Raw genomic sequence first — 20,381 nt, forward strand, 5'->3', positions numbered from 1 at the left:
GTGTGATGCAACACAATTTAAAAGCAATTGCAGACACTTGTGGGTAGGCCTGCAATCACGGTTTTAAATTGTCCGTATGTTATGGGAGAACAGATCTTACATTTAAGCTGTAGGTCATTCCAGGTGGTTGGGGCACTAAAACAAAGGTCCGTTTTCCCCAGTTCAGTCCTTACTCTGGGGACCTTTAGCTTGAGCCAATCACTGTTGTGTGTCCTGTGTGTTACAGGGTTCCAATCCAGCATGGATTTAATATACAACGGTAAAGTCCCATCAACTGCCTTAAAAATTAATAGGTCGCAGTGTTTGCTTCGCCTGTCGGTCAAAGAAGGCCAACCCACTCTATCATACAGGATGCTATGAAGCAAAGATCATTGAATCTTGTTTGTTTTTATAGTGTTATTCATATTGTCTGTTGCCTAGATTCATTAGCCTCTACTGTAAACAATGCATTCCCCCTTTGCTCTCCCAATCACAATTCCCTGGAGCCACCACTGTGTGGCTCAAGGGAATGCATTGTTTAGACAAACTAAGCTTACCATAAATAGTTTAGCGGGAGAGGAAGGGGTTGCACTGGAGTAACGAGTGCTTGTTACTTTGATGTTAAATAAAGAGGCAATATACATTTGTGTTGAAAATATATCCTCCACAGTATCACTACTCTAATCTAATTTAAGATGTAGTACAAGAAACCCTCTCTGACTGTTCTGGGTATGAACTATGGACGTTAAGAGTCTGTTTGCTGTTTGACTACGCTGGCTTCTCTCTCGCTACACTACACCGACGCTGCAGCTGCTGTTCTGTGGGAGTGGAACACGGCAGGCAGCAGAGTGGGTGGAGGGAGGGGCCACAGCTGACTCTCTTAAAGAGACAGGGACAGGCAGACTGGCTAATTTGTCTGTGTTGTTATCCACACGTTTCCTAGGGCGTTGTGGGCACCACTTCCTGACGGTTTGATCAGGTATCAGGGATAAAATCGACAGGAAGTGATGTCCACAACGCCCTAGGAAACGTGTGGATAGGGGTGTCATGATGCACACATTTCACGATACGATACACGATATTGCGCTCACGATATCGATACGATATTATTATTTTTTTTTCAATTATCATCAACATTGGCCATCATCTTCAGTTTAAAAGTGCTTTATTTTTAAAACACATAACAAAAGAATATCTGAAAAGAGTTTAAAAAGTGTGTACATTTAAAAAAAAAATAGCAGATCTACAAGCTAAAACGTGGCACAAGCTAATGGCCAAATTGAAGATAATAATCGGTTAAATGATTTTGATGCTATATTAACTCATTTAGCTGGGGACCCCCTGGGACCTAGGGTCTCCGGAACTAGAGGACCACTGCAGAGGGGGGGGGGGGGGGGGGGCGGCGGTGTGGCATGACGAGAAAGACAAAATAATATATTGTAAATACACTTCCTGTCAAACATAAACACTGTTCGTCTCTGGTAAGGCAGGCAGGCAGGCAGGCAGGCAGGCAGGCAGGCTGGCTGGCTGGCTGGCTGGCTGGCTGGCTGGCTCAGATAAAACTGTAGTAGTGAGGTGAACATAATGCTGCAGTATAAATAGTATACATTTAACTTGGAAACCAGTTGTTACATAACAACACCCCTCCTGTGTGTGTGTGAGTCCACATGTGTGCTGCATGCATGTGTGTGAGAGGCAGGAGCAAGCAAGAGAGAGAGAGAGAGAGGGGGGGAGAGATTGAGAGAGGAACACTAGACACAACTACAACACAATGTAAAACACACTAATACAGTATGTTCATGAAACATCAATGTAAAGTACATGAATACACTGTAACACCATGTTTCCTCTCTCTATGTCCTCACATAACCTCGCTTCACCAGGCTTTCTGTCCTCACAGGGTTAAATACTCAGTGACTCCTCCTATGATAGAACTTTATGTGTTTATTCACAGTCCACCATTTTAACACGACAACACAGAGAACTGAACAGCATGGACTTCATTTTGCCACGTTCGATTAAAGTATAAAGGTTAATAAGTAAGTATTTTTAATCACTTTTCTAGAACTAATGTCTAGTGGTATATAGTTGATGGTGTTTGTTTATACAATGACTCGTCATAAAAGTTGAATATCCAAACAATGAAGTATTGCTTCTTAATGATTATTCTGCCTTCACATACGTCATGACATAGTATGAGTGATTAGGGGAAAGGGATCAATGTCGCCTGATTCCCTTGTTTGACCCTTTGAAGGTGCAAACAAAGGTGCTTATTGGTCAAACACTCGGATATGTGTCTCAAAGAATTACCCCTCCCTCGCCCCTCGCTCTCATTCTGACTTTCTCTCCCTATGGCTGCCCCACCCCTCCCCCTCTCCCTCTCTCTCTCAGAACACAGAGAGACTTGTACAAAGAATGAGAGCTATATAAAGAATGTGAGTTAGATAAGGAATAAGTTATGACTCTGACATTAACACAGTGTGAGTCACTCAGAGTCTCCACTAGCCTGACGCAGTTCACTCAGAGGAGTGGGCGGGGCCTATGGTCTGGAGACAGGCAGTCTCCACAGCAGTTTACTGTAAACCATGTGACTACAGCTTTGTGTTTCTCTCTCTCCTTGACAGTGTTGGGACTAGTCACTTTTTATTTACATTTAACTTGGAAATCAGTTGTAACAGTACACTGGCCCTCATTTATCAACGCGGTGCAGCCCAAATAATGGGCGTAGAGCGAGATCACCGCACCTTTCGGCATTTATCAATATATCCTGACGTGGGCTTCATCCTACCGTACACTGAGATCTCACGTCTGGTCGAGACCAGTTGTTGACGTTGGCTGCGCCCGTTTATTCCATTCTAGACCTGCGGAGCAGCATTGTCTGACTGTCTGACAGGCATCTGGACACATAATCCACTCCTAAATGTATATCTACACACTAATAATTAATCCCTGTGAAAATATAACATTTTATAAAGTAATTTAAACAAACTGCTTTAACAGTCATTCAGTTGCATTGGCTATTTTAAAATAGCAGATCTGCAAGCTCAAAAACGGGTCGCATCGCGACGCGTTGTGAGCTTGTAGATCTGCTATTTTCAAAATATACGAGCGCTTTTGCGTCGGGACTCGGGAGTCCCGCAGTCGGGACTGCCGACGATCTTTTCATGGACAGTGAGGTGTACAAACTTACAGTAACTTGTCCTATGTTATGGAGTTATGTCATAGAGAGTTACGAAGTCTACAACCTGGCTGGGTTAAGGATATAAACCCGACGCTCCAATCTCTTATTAACGTGGCGGAATCACTGCCGCGGAATGACTGCCGCCCGTCCGAGTCTCACGGGGAATATCCTACATGACTGCTTGTGCACTGCTCGGTATGGGTTAAATAAATTAATATACAAACGTATTCCATTCATGGCGATGTGATTGGTATCATAATATGTCATTCATGTAGGCTACAAGCCTAATAAGTGACAAAGATTGTACCGCTACGGATTACATGAAAGACACAGTTGGGCGTGTGTGTGTGTGTGTGTGTGTGTGTGAGTGAGAGAGAGAGAGAGAGAGAGGTGAGGCGTGTGCGTGTGCGTGTGTGTGTGACTTGACAGGCAGCGAGGCGAGGCGATCGGGGGAAACTCTTTCTTATTGGCTTTTGATGTCTTTGGTCGTATTCTGATTCTTCTTCATGTCGTAAAATCGGGGCGTTTTGAGAATATTTAAGGGCGTGTTATTTAAATGACGCTCGTTTTCAGACGTGAGATTTATCAAAGCTCCGACCTGATGTACGCCAGGATTGGCTGTGTAGGATCCGTTGATAAATGTGACTTTGACGTTGGTGTACGCCGAATATATGGAAAAATATAAGCCGGTTTATACGCTGCGTTGATAAATGAGGGCCAGTGTGTGTGTGTGTGTGTGTGTGTGTGTGTGTGTGTGTGTGTGTGTGTGTGTGTGTGTGTGTGTGTGTGTGTGTGTGTGTGTGTGTGTGTGTGTGCGCGCGTGCGCAGGGTGGCCCATGTGATCTAAAAAGGTCCGCTTTGGAGTAAAAGTCTGGTTTCATTGTTAAAGTAAATAACTTAATTAAAGATAACAATAATAAACAAGCTCCACACAGTGTGAGCTGGACAGTGTGTGACAGGTGACTCTAATACAGCATTCATTTGAAGGTAGACTTTTGTTTCTGTTTAAGTTTCATCTGGCTGATGGCTGCTCAGATGTCACTTGGGGGTTAAGTGTCTTGCTCAAGGACATGTTGACACTCATACTACAGTACTGTAGGTGAACTGGGGTTTGAACCTGTGACCTTCTGAGTACCAGACAGTGGCCCTCATTTATCAACGCAGCGTATAAACCGGCTTATATTTTTCCATATATTCGGCGTACACCAACGTCAAAGTCACATTTATCAACGGATCCTACACAGCCAATCTTGGCGTACATCAGGTCGGAGCTTTGATAAATCTCACGTCTGAAAACGAGCGTCATTTAAATAACACGCCCTTAAATATTCTCAAAACGCCCCGATTTTACGACATGAAGAAGAATCAGAATACGACCAAAGACATCAAAAGCCAATAAGAAAGAGTTTCCCCCGATCGCCTCGCCTCGCTGCCTGTCAAGTCACACACACACGCACACGCACACGCACACGCCTCACCTCTCTCTCTCACTCTCTCACACACACACACACACACACACACACACGCCCAACTGTGTCTTTCATGTAATCCGTAGCGGTACAATCTTTGTCACTTAGGCTTGTAGCCTACATGAATGACATATTATGATACCAATCACATCGCCATGAATGGAATACGTTTGTATATTAATTTATTTAACCCATACCGAGCAGTGCACAAGCAGTCATGTAGGATATTCCCCGTGAGACTCGGACGGGCGGCAGTCATTCCGCGGCAGTGATTCCGCCACGTTAATAAGAGATTGGAGCGTCGGGTTTATATCCTTAACCCAGCCAGGTTGTAGACTTCGTAACTCTCTATGACATAACTCCATAACATAGGACAAGTTACTGTAAGTTTGTACACCTCACTGTCCATGAAAAGATCGTCGGCAGTCCCGACCGCGGGACTCCCGAGTCCCGACGCAAAAGCGCTCGTATATTTTGAAAATAGCAGATCTACAAGCTCACAACGCGTCGCGATGCGACCCGTTTTTGAGCTTGCAGATCTGCTATTTTAAAATAGCCAATGCAACTGAATGACTGTTAAAGCAGTTTGTTTAAATTACTTTATAAAATGTTATTAATAATTGTAATTTTCACAGGGATTAATTATTAGTGTGTAGATATACATTTAGGAGTGGATTATGTGTCCAGATGCCTGTCAGACAGTCAGACAATGCTGCTCCGCAGGTCTAGAATGGAATAAACGGGCGCAGCCAACGTCAACAACTGGTCTCGACCAGACGTGAGATCTCAGTGTACGGTAGGATGAAGCCCACGTCAGGATATATTGATAAATGCCGAAAGGTGCGGTGATCTCGCTCTACGCCCATTATTTGGGCTGCACCGCGTTGATAAATGAGGGCCAGTGTCTCTCTAGACACTCAGCTATCTGCTCACATGTCTTTGTCTCTGCTGTCACTTGTTGTAAAATGTTGCTGCTATTCTGTACAAATACAATATGAGTCTCTGTAAGAATGTAAAGTGCATGTTGTAATGAACCTTATACTAACAGACCTTATATATTATTTATTTTATAATGTAATGTACATGTTTTAATGAACCTAAAACACATGTCTTAAATACTAACAGACCTTATTTATTATTTATTTTATAATGTAATGTACATGTTTTAATGAACATAAAACACAATGTGTCTTAAATACTAACATACCTTATTTAACTCTATGATTATATGTGCTGGTAGAAAGGAGTTGGCCGTGAAAAGTAATTCCTGAAAAGCCAGGACCAAGCTGTGTGTGTGTGTGTACGCGTGTTTGTCTCATTACATTCCAGTTTAAATTCTCAACTGAGGAGAGCATGAGAGGTGTGAACAAGTTAACATGGTGTCATATCAGTTGAACACCAGTTTACACATAATGTAGCCTCGGAAACCCAGGCTTTTTTTTTTGTTACAAAAGAAAAAAAGCCTGGGGGAGCGATGCAGGAACGATGGTCTTGGACCTTGTTATCTCCTAACCAATCAGAGTGCAGAGGGGCGTCGCTCTAAATTTGGTGACGTCAGCGTGCTCCGTGCACAGGCCGAGGGGGGAGGGGAGGGGAGGCGGGGACATAGATTGGTGAAGCAATAGGAAGCCACGCACAAATCCAGGCGGCTGTGTTTGGGTCCGCCCTTCAAGACCATGGATTGAGCTCGTAGCCTCAGGCTACACATAATGTGGTGAAACATTTACCTGCACAGTTCAGTAAAAGTGCTCTCTCTGTGTGTGTGTGTGTGTGTGTGTGTGTGTGTGTGTGTGTGTGTGTGTGTGTGTGTGTGTGTGTGTGTGTGTGTGTGTGTGTGTGTCCAAACGTATACTAATATCAGACTTTGGTGGAACGTATTATGGCCTTGGGATATAACTGTCAACTTATTGTCCTTGTGTTTGGGAGTCTGGGCCACGTCCACAAACTTGAGCTCCGTGGCATGCAATTAGGAGGATTGCAAAAGACAAATGCAAAAAAGTTGGCTAAATACTGTTCTGTCTCAGCTATTATGGGCAGTCTGTCTATCTGGAGAAGGCGATGTTTCCTTTACCCTTGATTGAGTGGCAAAAAAAAAAAACTGTTGAATTTCTGTATATAGTATGTCATCAATTCGTTATCTTTTTTCCTCTGTGTGTTAAGCATGTGCAGCAGTTGTATCTGGTTTGCCCGTATAATGTGACCTTCTTCTGATCAATGTTTGGATCTATCATGTATTGCGCTTTTTGTGCAGATCCAAATAAAATAATTCAAATGTGTGTGTGCGTGCGTGCGTGCGTGCGTGTGTGAGAGTTTGTGCACACACAAAGAGGAGTGAGTGTTTTCTGCGTATGTTTGCACCAGAGAGACAAAGGCAAGACCCGACCAGCTCTGCCTCAGATTGTCTTACCATGATATCTGACCCTATACCTTAACCAATCATCACTCCTCTTGTCTAAACCTAAACAATCAGAGGTAGAATAGGGCGGATCATGTCTCTTGCTGTGCTGAGGTTAGACATAGCAGGTATGTACAGAGCAGGTATTTTATAGTGTTTGAGGAGACAATGGCCAGGTGTCTCCCATTCCCCTGATTATCTCTGACTCCACCCTTCAAACCAGCAGCGCAGCAGACAATGGTTAGACAGTACTAGGCACACACACAGATCCCTGGCACAGTGTGTGTACTGAGTCATGAAGACATATGCCATGATTTTGTGAACGTAACCTTAGTTGTACCTTTAATATTTGTGTCTTTGTATGCTCTCCTTTGTGTGGACATAAATACATTGTGTGTGTGTGTGTGTGTGTGTGTGTGTGTGTTGTTGGTTGCAGGTCAAAGTAGCCCTGTCAGATAAGCATGTCACAGTCAACTGAACCGTCTGGACTCCATTTTGTTTTGCCTCGTCAGATCAAAGCATAAAGATTATTGCAGGGTAAGAGATTTTAAACAATACATTATAGCAATAATCTCTCTAGTCTGGTGTTAAGAATGTTAACCACTTCAACCCCACACACCCTATTCTGGGGGGGAACTTGTGGCTGGCTTTGTGACGCATTGTGAGCTTGTAGATCGGCTATTTTTGGCAAAGAGATTTGGTGTAGAGGGAAAAAAGCTGTCCATGTACAGAGCCAGGTGTGTTTTACTAAAGATAGAGGGGTTGAGAGGTTAATGTTGTTTTAGTGTTTTATGCATTATACTAGAACCACTTGGTATTTAATATCTAAACGTTTGCCTGAATCTGAATGAGTAAAAGTATTATAAACACAACCTGTACTGTTGATATAGGAAGCATGTCTTCAGATCACTGTTTAGTTCTGCCTGGAATATAGACGCTGATAGAAAGATCATGCTTGAACTCGTGTGTGTGTGTGTGTGTGTGTGTGTGTGTGTGTGTGTGTGTGTGTGCGTGTGCGTGGGGGGGGTTGTGGGTGGGTGCGCACACACCTGTTACCTGCAGAGACGAGTGTAACCTGCATGTGTTTGCACCAGGGAGACGAAGGCAAACCCGCCCAGCTTTGCCTCAGATTGGCATACTACAGTATATCTGACCCTATAGTATATATTGTGGGACACTGATCAAGGCCAAGACACAGGAAGGCAGGGTACCAACCCAATAAAGGGCATTTATTGAATTATCGCTTCACAGAGCATTGTTTATGCGTTTCTTTTTAACTCAAATCATACGGTAAGTAAGGGTTTAACACAGGTTCTTCCCGGGTCGGGGTTTCCATTCACATTTCATTCCATGCATTTAGTATGCCTACTTTATAGGCAGGTTGCCTATAAAGTAAAAGAGACATTCTTTTAGTTTTTCAATTTCACCATCAATGTCACATTGTAAAGGGAAATAGTGGAGTTCTCGCTTACCGCCCGAGAACCTGTCCATTCACCAGGAGAGCCAGTGGAGACTGAGACAGAGCGGCTGTGTTTTGTAGTTTGTGTGCCACACCTAGCCGGTCATCGCAGGTGCGCTGAGTTGGGGCTGATTCATGATGAGGAGAGGTAGGTACCGCCCCTCGATGACGTGGCCTAGGCTGCGGTGCTGTCTGCTTGGCCTCTCTCTGTCTCTCTCCCACTGTTTCTCCCTGGTGAGGTGCCTACCTGTCGGGCAGTTTCCCAGCGAGACTCCACATATCCCCCCCCCTAAGCCCGCCACCTGGGCCGGGGGCTTCAACTTCCTCCTCTTCATACATCCTGGATAGGGCGTCTGCGTGCGGGATGTCCTTTCCGGGCCGGTGTTCCACTCTGAAGTTATAGTCTTGCAGTTCTAAGAACCAGCGCGTCACTCTGGCATTCCGGTCCTTATTGGTCGCCATCCATTTCAGTGGTGCGTGATCTGTAACGAGAGTGAAAGTGCGGCCCCATAGATAGTAGCGGAGGTGGTGTATGGCCCACTTCACCGACAGACACTCTTTTTCAACAGTTGCATAGTTTTTCTCATGATCCAACAGTTTCCTGCTCACATACGTCACCGGGTGCTCCTCGCCATCAATGACCTGGGCAAGGACGGCGCCAAGCCCGGTGCCGGACGCGTCCGTTTGGAGGAGGAACGGCTGGCTGAAGTCGGGGGCCTTTAACACCGGCTCCTCGCAGAGCGCGCTCTTCAGCCGCTGAAACGCCGCCTCCGTTTCGGCCGTCCAGGAGACGTGATGGGGCAGCTTTTGCCGTGTTAACTCATACAGTGGGGCTGCAACAGTAGAGTCGTTTTTAATATTTTTTTGATAATACGATATTAAACCGAGGTATGACTTTACTTGCTTTTTCGTGACGGGACGGGGCCAGTCCCGGACACGCTCCACCTTGCGCGTCTGTGGTTTCACACAGCCCCTGCCAATAGTGTAGCCGAGGTAGTCGGTCTCCGTCAGGCCGACGCGGCACTTCTTGGCGTTGGCGGTCAGCCCTGCGCGTCTGAGGGCGTCCAGTACTGCGTCCAGGTGCTGGGTCCAGTCACTGCTGTGGATGACGATGTCGTCCAGGTAGGCTGCTGCGTAGGCGCGGTGCGGCCACAGCACCCGGTCCATTAGCCGCTGGAAGGTGGCTGGGGCGCCGTGCACACCAAACGGCAGCACCGTGTACTGGTAGAGCCCCTCAGGTGTGGATAAGGCCGTCTTCGCCTTGGCCCGATCCGTCAGCGGGACCTGCCAATACCCCTTGGTCAGGTCCCGCTGTGCCTTCTCCATATGCTCGCGCACCAACGGCCAGATCGCCTTGGCCCGGGCCTGGAGGCACTCGACGTGGTCCACGACGCTGCGGTGGGGGGAGGGTTGGCTCTCCCAGGTCTCCTTGGCGATGTCGAGCAGCCCACGGGGTCTCCGGCCATACACCAATTCAAATGGCGAGAACCCCGTGGACGCTTGTGGCACTTCCCTGATGGCAAATAGGACAAACGGGATTAACTGGTCCCAGTCTTTCCCGTCGACATCAGTCAGTTTTTTCAACATTTTCTTAAGCGTCTGGTTGAATCTCTCAACGAGACCATTAGTTTGTGGGTGATACACAGAGGTGCGTATACGTTTTACTTTTAGCCACTTGTACAGTAGTGTCATTACTCTAGACATAAAACACGTGCCTTGATCAGTGAGGACCTCTTCGGCTATTCCCACGCGGCTAAACATCATCATCAGTTCGTGTGCCACTGCCTTGGCCGAGGCGGTCCGTAGGGGAGTAGCCTAGCGAGTAGCATAATCGAGTTGTACCAGGATGTAGCGGTGTGTTGATGATGGGCAGCGGGCCCAGTGGGTTGTGATACGTAGGTCGGGGGGCGGTTTTTTGACACTCCGGGCAGCCCTTGCAAAAGTCCTCCACGGCCCGTTTAACACCGGGCCAGTAGAAGCGGGCCAAAATGCGCTCGTATGTCTTTTTCACTCCCAGGTGGGCACCCAACTGGTGCGTGTGTCTATCACCCCTCTATACAACAGTCCATTATTAACAAGAAAGTACGGGGGATTCAACGTACTCACCCCGTCACATTTCTTTCCGTCGATGGCGGCCACGTTCTGGCGCGACATATCCAATGTGGGATCGACCCACTGTGCGGTGGCGAACTCCCCCCCCTCGGGGCTTCGGCCGGCTCGGGCCTATGGAATTCGGTGAACGGGTCGGGTTCACTCGCCGCAGTTGAGACGTCGCGGCCTGGCGGAGACTGGACCTCCTCTTCTTGGCCTCCACTCGCCTCCTCTTCCTCCGCCGCTGCTATGCGTGGGGCCTCTTCGGGGGAGGTGCCGCTCTCGGAGCCGGGGGAGGTGGGGCGAAACGCCGGGCAGGCGCGCAGTGGAGCCGGGGGTCCGGTGCGCGCAGCGCGGCGGCGGCGGCGATGGGGCGGATTCTTCTGTAGGCCGGGCTTCCAGTACCGGTCGAAGAGGACGCAGTCCACTCCGATTAGCAGCGGCACGGGCAGGTTTGGAACCACTCCGGCTGGCACCACGGCATCGCCCCGGGGCGTCTGGACCCGGAGCTGCGTCACCGGGTAGTGGCGGACATCGCCGTGTACACAGGATACCGGCACCGTGGTGGTGGAGAGCCGGCCAGCCAGGTCGGCGCGGACCAGCGTGACGGTGCTCCCCGAGTCGAGGAGCGCGTGGGCGTCGGAGCCGTCGATCTTCTCCGGCAGGCGAGCGTGGCGGCGAGGTCCGGTACCGGTATGCAGGCACGGACGGGCGGCGTCGGAGCTGGCGGCGGTCCCCATCAAGACGTCGCGGTCCCGGTCGGGGCAGGACCAGGAAATGTGGTCGGCCTGGCCACACACATAGCCACACACATCGCTGCTGTGCCCGGGCCCTTCGGCGACGGCGGCGTCGGTGCGGGTGGAGGACGGGTTCAGCTGCTGGGCCCTCCTCCGGTCGCGGCTGGGCTTCTCGTCGGCCGGCGCCTTGGGTGCGTCGGCTCGGGTGGACTTCATCATCTCCACACTCACTCGCTGCGCTCTGGCGGGAAGGCTGTAGCCCTGGCTGGCCGGGATTGCTTCTTTCAGCTTGCGATAGTCTCTAGCCTCCGCCAGTGTCAGGTCGCGACAGACCCGCTGCGCTTCGCCGGTGAGGAAGGGCACGAGGACTGAGGCCCACTCTGCTGTCGGCCATCTCTCTCGGGTTGCGGTGCGCTCGAACACCTCCAAGTAAGCCTTAATATCATCGTCTGGGGACAGCTTAGTGAGCACCTCCCGCGGTGCGCGAGTGGTGGTTACATCTCTGGAAATTCTGTCAATTCATTTTTGTACCGCTGCCTGCAAGTCAGTTTAGCTCTGCAGTAGCGCCGTTAAAGCGGACAGCTTACTGCTGTCAGAGCAGTAGTTTTGCTGAACAGTGTTTAAGCTAACAAGCTAATCGTAGACTGTATGCTGCTGTCAGAGCAGTATAGTGTTGTTGAACAGTGTTTAAGCTAACAAGCTAATGGTATCCTGCATACTACTCTCAGAGCAGCAGTGTTGTTGAACAGAGTTTACGCTAACAGGCTAATGGTAGCCTGCATGCTGCTGTCAGAGCAGTAGTGTTGTTGAACAGTGTTTAAGCTAACAATGTAACGGTAGCCTGCATGCTGCTTTCAGAGCAGTAGTGTTGTTGAACAGTGTTTAAGCTAACAGGCTAACGGTAGCCTGCATGCTGCTATCATAGCAGTAGTTTTGTTGAACAGTTTTTAAGCCAACAAGCTAACGGTAGCGTACATGCTGCTGTCAAAACAGTAGTGTTGTTGAACAGTGTTTAAGCTAACAAGCTAACAGTAGCCTGTATGCTGCTGTCAGAGCATTATAGTGTTGTTGAACAGTGTTTAAGCTAACAAGCTAACGGCAGCCTGCATAATGCTAACAGAGCAGTAGTATTGTTGAAGAGTGTTTAAGATAACAAGGTAACGGTAGCCTACATGCTGCTGTCAGAGCAGTAGTGTTGTTGAATAGTGTTTAAGCTAACAGTAGCCTGCATGCTGCTGTCAGCGCAGTAGTGTTGTTGAACAGTGTTTAAGTTAACAAGCTAACGGTAGCCTGCATACTGCAGTCAAAGCAGTAGTGTTAATGAACAGTGTTTAAGCTAACAAGCGAACGGTAGCCTGCATGCTGCTGTCATAGCAGTAGTGTTGTTGAACAGTGTTTAAGCTAACAAGCTAACGGTAGCCTGCATACTGCTCTCAAAGCAGTAGTGTTGTTGAAGAGTGTTTAAGCTAACAAGCTAACGGTATTCTGCATAATGCTGTCATAGCAGTAGTGTTGTTGAACAGTTTTTAAGATAACAAGCTAACGGTAGCGTGCTTGCTTCTGTGAGAGCAGTAGTGTTGGTGAACGGTGTTTAAGAAAAATAGCTAACGGTAGCCTAGATACTGCTGTCAAAACAGTAGTGTTGTTGAACAGTGTTTAAGCTAACAAGCTAACAGTAGCCTGCATGCTGCTGTCAGAGCAGTAGTGTTGTTGAACAGTGTTTAAGCTAACAAGCTAACGGTAGCCTGTATACTGCTGTCAAAGCAGTAGTGTTGTTGAAGAGTGTTTAAGCTAACAAGCGAACGGTAGCCTGCATGCTGCTGTCAGAGCAGTAATGTTGCTGAGCAGTGTTTAAGCTAACAAGCTAACGGTATTCTGCATGCTGCTATCATAGCAGTAGTGTTGTTGAACAGTGTTTAAGCTAACAAGCTAATGGTAGCCTGCATGCTGCTATCATAGCATTAGTGTTGTTGAACAGTGTTTAAGATAACAAGCTAATGGTAGCGTGCTTGCTGCTGTGAGAGCAGTAGTGTCGGTGAACAGTGTTTAAGCTAACAAGCTAACGGTAGCCTACATGCTGCTGTCAGAGCAGTAGTATTGTTGAACAGTGTTTAAACTAACAAGCAAATGGTAGCCTACATGCTGCTGTCAGAGCAGTAATGTTGTTGAACAGTGTTTAAGCTAACAAGGTAACGGTAGCCTGCTTACTGCTGTCAGAGCAGTAGTTTTGTTGAACAGTGTTTAAGCTAGCAAGCTAACGGTAGCCTGTATGCTGCTGTCAGAGCAGTAATGTTGTTGAACAGTGCTTAAGCTAACAAGCTAATGGTAGCCTGCATACTACTTTCAGAGCAGTAGTGTTGCTGAACAGTGTTTAAGCTAACAAGCTAATGGTATCCTGCATAATACTTTCAGAGCAGTAGTGTTGTTGAACAGTGTTTACGCTAAAAGGCTAATGGTAACCTGCATGCTGCTGTCAGAGCAGTAGTGTTGTTGAACAGTGTTTAAGCTATCAAGCTAACGGTAGCCTGCATGCTGAAATCATAGCGGTAGTGTTGTTGAACAGTTTTTAAGCTAACAAGGTAACGGTAGCCTACATGCTGCTATCTTAGCAGTACTTTTGTTGAACAGTTTTTAAGCTAACAAGCTAACAGTAGCGTACATGCTTCTGTCAGAGCAGTAGTGTTGTTAAACAGTGTTTAGGATAACAAGCTAAAGGTAGCCTAGATACTGCTGTCAAAACAGTAGTGTTGTTGAACAGTGTTTAAGCTAACAAGCTAACGGTAGCCTACATGCTGCTGTCTAGTGTATAGTGTTGTTGAACAGTGTTTAAGCTAACAAGCTAACGGTAGCCTACTAGCTGCTGTCAGAGCAGTATAGTGTTGTTGAACAATGTTTAAGCTAACAAGCTAACGGTAGCCTACATGCTGCTCAGAGCAGTATAGTGTTGTTGAACAGTGTTTAAGCTAACAAGCTAACGGTAGCCTGTATGCGGCTGTCAGAGCAGTAGTGTTGTTGAACAGTGTTTAAGCTAACAACTTAATGGTAGCCTACATGCTGTTGTCAGAGCAGTAGTTTTGTTGAACAGTGTTTAAGCTAACAAGCTAACAGTAGCCTACATTCTGCTGTCAATGCAGTAGTTTTGTTGAACAGTTTTTAAGCTAACAAGCTAATGGTATCATGCATATTACTCTCAGAGCAGTAGTATTGTTGAACAGTGTTTAAGCTAACAAGCTAATGGTAGCCTTTATGCTGCTGTCAGAGCAGTAGTGTTGTTGAACAGTGTTTACGCTAACAAGCTAACGGTAGCCTACATGCTGCTGTCAGAGCAGTAGTGTTGTTGAGCAGTGTTTAAGCTAACAAGGTAACGGTAGCCTGCATGCTGCTGTCAGATCAGTAGTGTTTTTGAACAGTGTTTAAGCTAACAAGCTAACGGTAGCCTGCATGCTGATATCATAGCAGTAGTGTTGTTGAACAGTGTTTAAGCTAACAAGCTAACGGTAGCCTGCATGCTGATGTCATAGCAGTAGTGTTGTTGAACAGTGTTTAAGCTAACAAGCTAACGGTATTCTGCATGCTGCTATCATAGCAGTAGTGTTGTTGAACAGTGTTTAAGCTAACAAGCTAATGGTAGCCTGCATGCTGCTATCATAGCATTAGTGTTGTTGAACAGTGTTTAAGATAACAAGCTAATGGTAGCGTGCTTGCTGCTGTGAGAGCATTAGTGTCTGTGAACAGTGTTTAAGCTAACAAGCTAACGGTAGCCTACATGCTGCTGTCAGAGCAGTAGTGTTGTTGAACAGTGTTTAAGCTAACAAGCAAATGGTAGCCTACATGCTGCTGTCAGAGCAGTAATGTTGTTGAACAGTGTTTAAGCTAACAAGGTAACGGTAGCCTGCTTACTGCTGTCAGAGCAGTAGTTTTGTTGAACAGTGTTTAAGCTAACAAGCTAACGGTAGCCTGTATGCTGCTGTCAGAGCAGTAATGTTGTTGAACAGTGTTTAAGCTAACAAGCTAATGGTAGCCTGCATACTACTTTCAGAGCAGTAGTGTTGCTGAACAGTGTTTAAGCTAACAAGCTAATGGTATCCTGCATAATACTTTCAGAGCAGTAGTGTTGTTGAACAGTGTTTACGCTATTAGGCTATTGGTAACCTGCATGCTGCTGTCAGAGCAGTAGTGTTGTTGAACGGTGTTTAAGCTATCAAGCTAACGGTAGCCTGCATGCTGATATCATAGCAGTAGTTTTGTTGAACAGTTTTTACGCTAACAAGGTAACGGTAGCCTGCATGCTGCTATCATAGCAGTAGTTTTGTTGAACAGTTTTTAAGCTAACAAGCTAATGGTATCCTGCATACTACTCTCAGAGCAGCAGTGTTGTTGAACAGAGTTTACGCTAACAGGCTAATGGTAGCCTGCATGCTGCTTTCAGAGCAGTAGTGTTGTTGAACAGTGTTTAAGCTAACAATGTAACGGTAGCCTGCATGCTGCTTTCAGAGCAGTAGTGTTGTTGAACAGTGTTTAAGCTAACAGGCTAACGGTAGCCTGCATGCTGCTATCATAGCAGTAGTTTTGTTGAACAGTTTTTAAGCCAACAAGCTAACGGTAGCGTACATGCTGCTGTCAAAACAGTAGTGTTGTTGAACAGTGTTTAAGCTAACAAGCTAACAGTAGCCTGTATGCTGCTGTCAGAGCATTATAGTGTTGTTGAACAGTGTTTAAGCTAACAAGCTAACGGCAGCCTGCATAATGCTAACAGAGCAGTAGTATTGTTGAAGAGTGTTTAAGATAACAAGGTAACGGTAGCCTACATGCTGCTGTCAGAGCAGTAGTGTTGTTGAATAGTGTTTAAGCTAACAAGCTAACAGTAGCCTAAATGCTGCTGTCAGCGCAGTAGTGTTGTTGAACAGTGTTTAAGTTAACAAGCTAACGGTAGCCTGCATACTGCAGTCAAAGCAGTAGTGTTAATGAACAGTGTTTAAGCTAACAAGCGAACGGTAGCCTGCATGCTGCTGTCAGAGCAGTAATGTTGCTAAACAGTGTTTAAGCTAACAAGCTAACGGTATTCTGCATGCTGCTGTCATAGCAGTAGTGTTGTTGAACAGTGTTTAAGCTAACAAGCTAACGGTAGCCTGCATACTGCTCTCAAAGCAGTAGTGTTGTTGAAGAGTGTTTAAGCTAACAAGCTAACGGTATTCTGCATAATGCTGTCAGAGAAGTAATGTTGCTGAACAGTGTTTAAGCTAACAAACTAACGGTATTCTGCATGCTGCTATCATAGCAGTAGTGTTGTTGAACAGTTTTTAAGATAACAAGCTAACGGTAGCGTGCTTGCTTCTGTGAGAGCAGTAGTGTTGGTGAACGGTGTTTAAGAAAACAAGCTAACGGTAGCCTAGATACTGCTGTCAAAACAGTAGTGTTGTTGAACAGTGTTTAAACTAACAAGCAAATGGTAGCCTACATGCTGCTGTCAGAGCAGTAATGTTGTTGAACAGTGTTTAAGCTAACAAGGTAACGGTAGCCTGCTTACTGCTGTCAGAGCAGTAGTTTTGTTGAACAGTTTTTAAGCTAGCAAGCTAACGGTGGCCTGTATGCTGCTGTCAGAGCAGTAATGTTGTTGAACAGTGTTTAAGCTAACAAGCTAATGGTAGCCTGCATACTACTTTCAGAGCAGTAGTGTTGCTGAACAGTGTTTAAGCTAATAAGCTAATGGTATCCTGCATAATACTTTCAGAGCAGTAGTGTTGTTGAACAGTGTTTACGCTAAAAGGCTAATGGTAACCTGCATGCTGCTGTCAGAGCAGTAGTGTTGTTGAACAGTGTTTAAGCTATCAAGCTAACGGTAGCCTGCATGCTGATATCATAGCGGTAGTGTTGTTGAACAGTTTTTAAGCTAACAAGGTAACGGTACAGTAGTTTTGTTGAACAGTTTAAGCTAACAAGCTAACAGTAGCGTACATGCTTCTGTCAGAGCAGTAGTGTTGTTAAACAGTGTTTAGGATAACAAGCTAAAGGTAGCCTAGATACTGCTTTCAAAACAGTAGTGTTGTTGAACAGTGTTTAAGCTAACAAGCTAACGGTAGCCTACATGCTGCTGTCTAGTGTATAGTGTTGTTGAACAGTGTTTAAGCTAACAAGCTAACGGTAGCCTACATGCTGCTCAGAGCAGTATAGTGTTGTTGAACAGTGTTTAAGCTAACAAGCTAACGGTAGCCTGTATGCGGCTGTCAGAGCAGTAGTGTTGTTGAACAGTGTTTAAGCTAACAACTTAATGGTAGCCTACATGCTGTTGTCAGAGCAGTAGTTTTGTTGAACAGTGTTTAAGCTAACAAGCTAACAGTAGCCTACATTCTGCTGTCAGTGCAGTAGTTTTGTTGAACAGTTTTTAAGCTAACAAGCTAATGGTATCATGCATATTACTCTCAGAGCAGTAGTATTGTTGAACAGTGTTTAAGCTAACAAGCTAATGGTAGCCTATATGCTGCTGTCAGAGCAGTAGTGTTGTTGAACAGTGTTTACGCTAACAAGCTAACGGTAGCCTACATGCTGCTGTCAGAGCAGTAGTGTTGTTGAGCAGTGTTTAAGCTAACAAGGTAACGGTAGCCTGCATGCTGCTGTCAGATCAGTAGTGTTTTTGAACAGTGTTTAAGCTAACAAGCTAACGGTAGCCTGCATGCTGATATCATAGCAGTAGTGTTGTTGAACAGTGTTTAAGCTAACAAGCTAACGGTAGCCTGCATGCTGATGTCATAGCAGTAGTGTTGTTGAACAGTGTTTAAGCTAACAAGCTAACGGTATTCTGCATGCTGCTATCATAGCAGTAGTGTTGTTGAACAGTATTTAAGCTAACAAGCTAATGGTAGCCTGCATGCTGCTATCATAGCATTAGTGTTGTTGAACAGTGTTTAAGATAACAAGCTAATGGTAGCGTGCTTGCTGCTGTGAGAGCATTAGTGTCGGTGAACAGTGTTTAAGCTAACAAGCTAACGGTAGCCTACATGCTGCTGTCAGAGCAGTAGTGTTGTTGAACAGTGTTTAAGCTAACAAGCAAATGGTAGCCTACATGCTGCTGTCAGAGCAGTAATGTTGTTGAACAGTGTTTAAGCTAACAAGGTAACGGTAGCCTGCTTACTGCTGTCAGAGCAGTAGTTTTGTTGAACAGTGTTTAAGCTAACAAGCTAACGGTAGCCTGTATGCTGCTGTCAGAGCAGTAATGTTGTTGAACAGTGTTTAAGCTAACAAGCTAATGGTAGCCTGCATACTACTTTCAGAGCAGTAGTGTTGCTGAACAGTGTTTAAGCTAACAAGCTAATGGTATCCTGCATAATACTTTCAGAGCAGTAGTGTTGTTGAACCGTGTTTACGCTATTAGGCTAATGGTAACCTGCATGCTGCTGTCAGAGCAGTAGTGTTGTTGAACGGTGTTTAAGCTAACAAGCAAATGGTAGCCTGCATGCTGATATCATAGCAGTAGTTTTGTTGAACAGTTTTTAAGCTAACAAGGTAACGGTAGCCTGCATGCTGCTATCATAGTAGTAGTTTTGTTGAACAGTTTTTAAGCTAACAAGCTAACGGTAGCCTGCATGCTGATATCATAGCAGTAGTGTTGTTGAACAGTGTTTAAGCTAACAAGCTAACGGTAGCCTACATGCTGCTGTCTAGTGTATAGTGTTGTTGAACAGTGTTTAAGCTAACAAGCTAACGGTAGCCTACATGCTGCCTTCAGAGCAGTAGTGCTGTTGAACATTGTTTAAGCTAACAAGCTAACGGTAGCCTACATGCTGCTGTCAGAGCAGTATAGTGTTGTTGAACAGTGTTTAAGCTAACAAGCTAACGGTAGCCTTTATGCGGCTGTCAGATCAGTAGTGTTGTTGAACAGTGTTTAAACTAACAACTTAATGTTAGCCTACATGCTGTTGTCAGAGCAGTAGTTTTGTTGAACAGTGTTTAAGCTAACAAGCTAACAGTAGCCTACATGCTGCTGTCAGTGCAGTAGTTTTGTTGAACAGTATTTAAGCTAACAAGCTAATGGTATCCTGCATATTACTCTCAGAGCAGTAGTATTGTTGAACAGTGTTTAAGCTAACAAGCTAATGGTAGCCTATATGCTGCTGTCAGAGCAGTTGTGTTGTTGAACAGTGTTTAAGCTAACAAGCTAACGGTAGCTTACATGCTGCTGTCAGAGCAGTAGTGTTGTTGAGCAGTGTTTAAGCTAACAAGGTAACGGTAGCCTGCATGCTGCTGTCAGATCAGTAGTGTTTTTGAACAGTGTTTAAGCTAACAAGCTAACGGTAGCCTGCATGCTGATATCATAGCAGTAGTGTTGTTGAATAGTGTTTAAGCTAACAAGCTAACGGTAGCCTGCATGCTGATGTCATAGCAGTAGTGTTGTTGAACAGTGTTTAAGCTAACAAGCTAATGGTAGACTAAATGCTAGTGTCAGAGCAGTAGTGTTGTTGAACAGTGTTTAAGCTAACAAGCTAATGGTAGCCTAAATGCTGCTGTCAGAGCAGTAGTGTTGTGTACTAGTCACATGTGCAGTGATGCTTCTGTTGGCTGTAATGTCCATTATGGAACATCGGGGGCAAACTGACAGCTCAGGAATGTAAGTGTTTTCTTAAGTATAAGTTACCTGGCCCAAGTGGAAGATGTGTTCTGCCGGCCCAGAGGGTCTTCCAGGGCTGTGGGTCATTTATGATGTTGATCCCAAGTATTCCTATATCTGTGCAACTGTTATTGTACTGTGTCTTAGTACTATTGATATACTGTGTGTGTGTGTGTGTGTGTGTGTGTGTGTGTGTGTGTGTGTGTGTGTGTGTGTGTGTGCAGCAAAAACTTACTGTTTTCTGGTTCATTCTGACTGTAATCTTGACAGGTTTGATAAAGACCAAAGATGAGTCATTGTGAGGAGAGAGAGGAGGAGGGAACTGACAAACAGCTCATCCACAGACCAGAGCCTCCATCTGTGTCTATGAAGAGTGATGAACCTGGACCTCCAGATACAAAGTAGGTCAATCCTCCTATACATAAAAGTGAATCTTCTGATCTCAGACACTAAAGAACGCACCTCATG

At 45.7% G+C, this 20,381-nt stretch overlaps 2 protein-coding genes across 22 annotated transcripts in view; both read left to right on the top strand.

Moving 5' to 3' along the window:
* Positions 1–20,381, top strand: part of LOC308095465 (C-type lectin domain family 6 member A-like) — a gene marked incomplete at its 5' end in the record, with an annotated part of 116,720 nt that overhangs the window by 47,306 nt on the left and 49,033 nt on the right. The gene's annotated exons all lie outside the window — the stretch shown is intronic.
* The window catches only part of LOC308095351 (protein NLRC3-like), a 77,688-nt gene that overhangs the window by 17,306 nt on the left and 40,001 nt on the right, over positions 1–20,381 (top strand). For 15 of the 21 annotated variants that reach the window (XM_080442391.1, XM_080442383.1, XM_080442384.1 and 12 more), the window contains exons 2-3: positions 7,461–7,561; positions 20,184–20,314. In XM_080442391.1, the coding sequence (XP_080298517.1) occupies positions 20,202–20,314 (113 nt within the window). In that variant the 5' untranslated portion in view covers positions 7,461–7,561; positions 20,184–20,201. Of the gene's footprint in view, positions 1–1,476; positions 2,019–7,460; positions 7,562–20,183; positions 20,315–20,381 lie in introns of those variants that run through there. The other 6 variants (XM_080442395.1, XM_080442393.1, XM_080442396.1 and 3 more) reach the window with 3 other exon arrangements.

The sequence above is a fragment of the Gymnoscopelus braueri genome (assembly GCF_963280865.1).
Source record: "Gymnoscopelus braueri genome assembly, chromosome: 11".
Lineage (NCBI taxonomy): Eukaryota > Metazoa > Chordata > Actinopteri > Myctophiformes > Myctophidae > Gymnoscopelus > Gymnoscopelus braueri.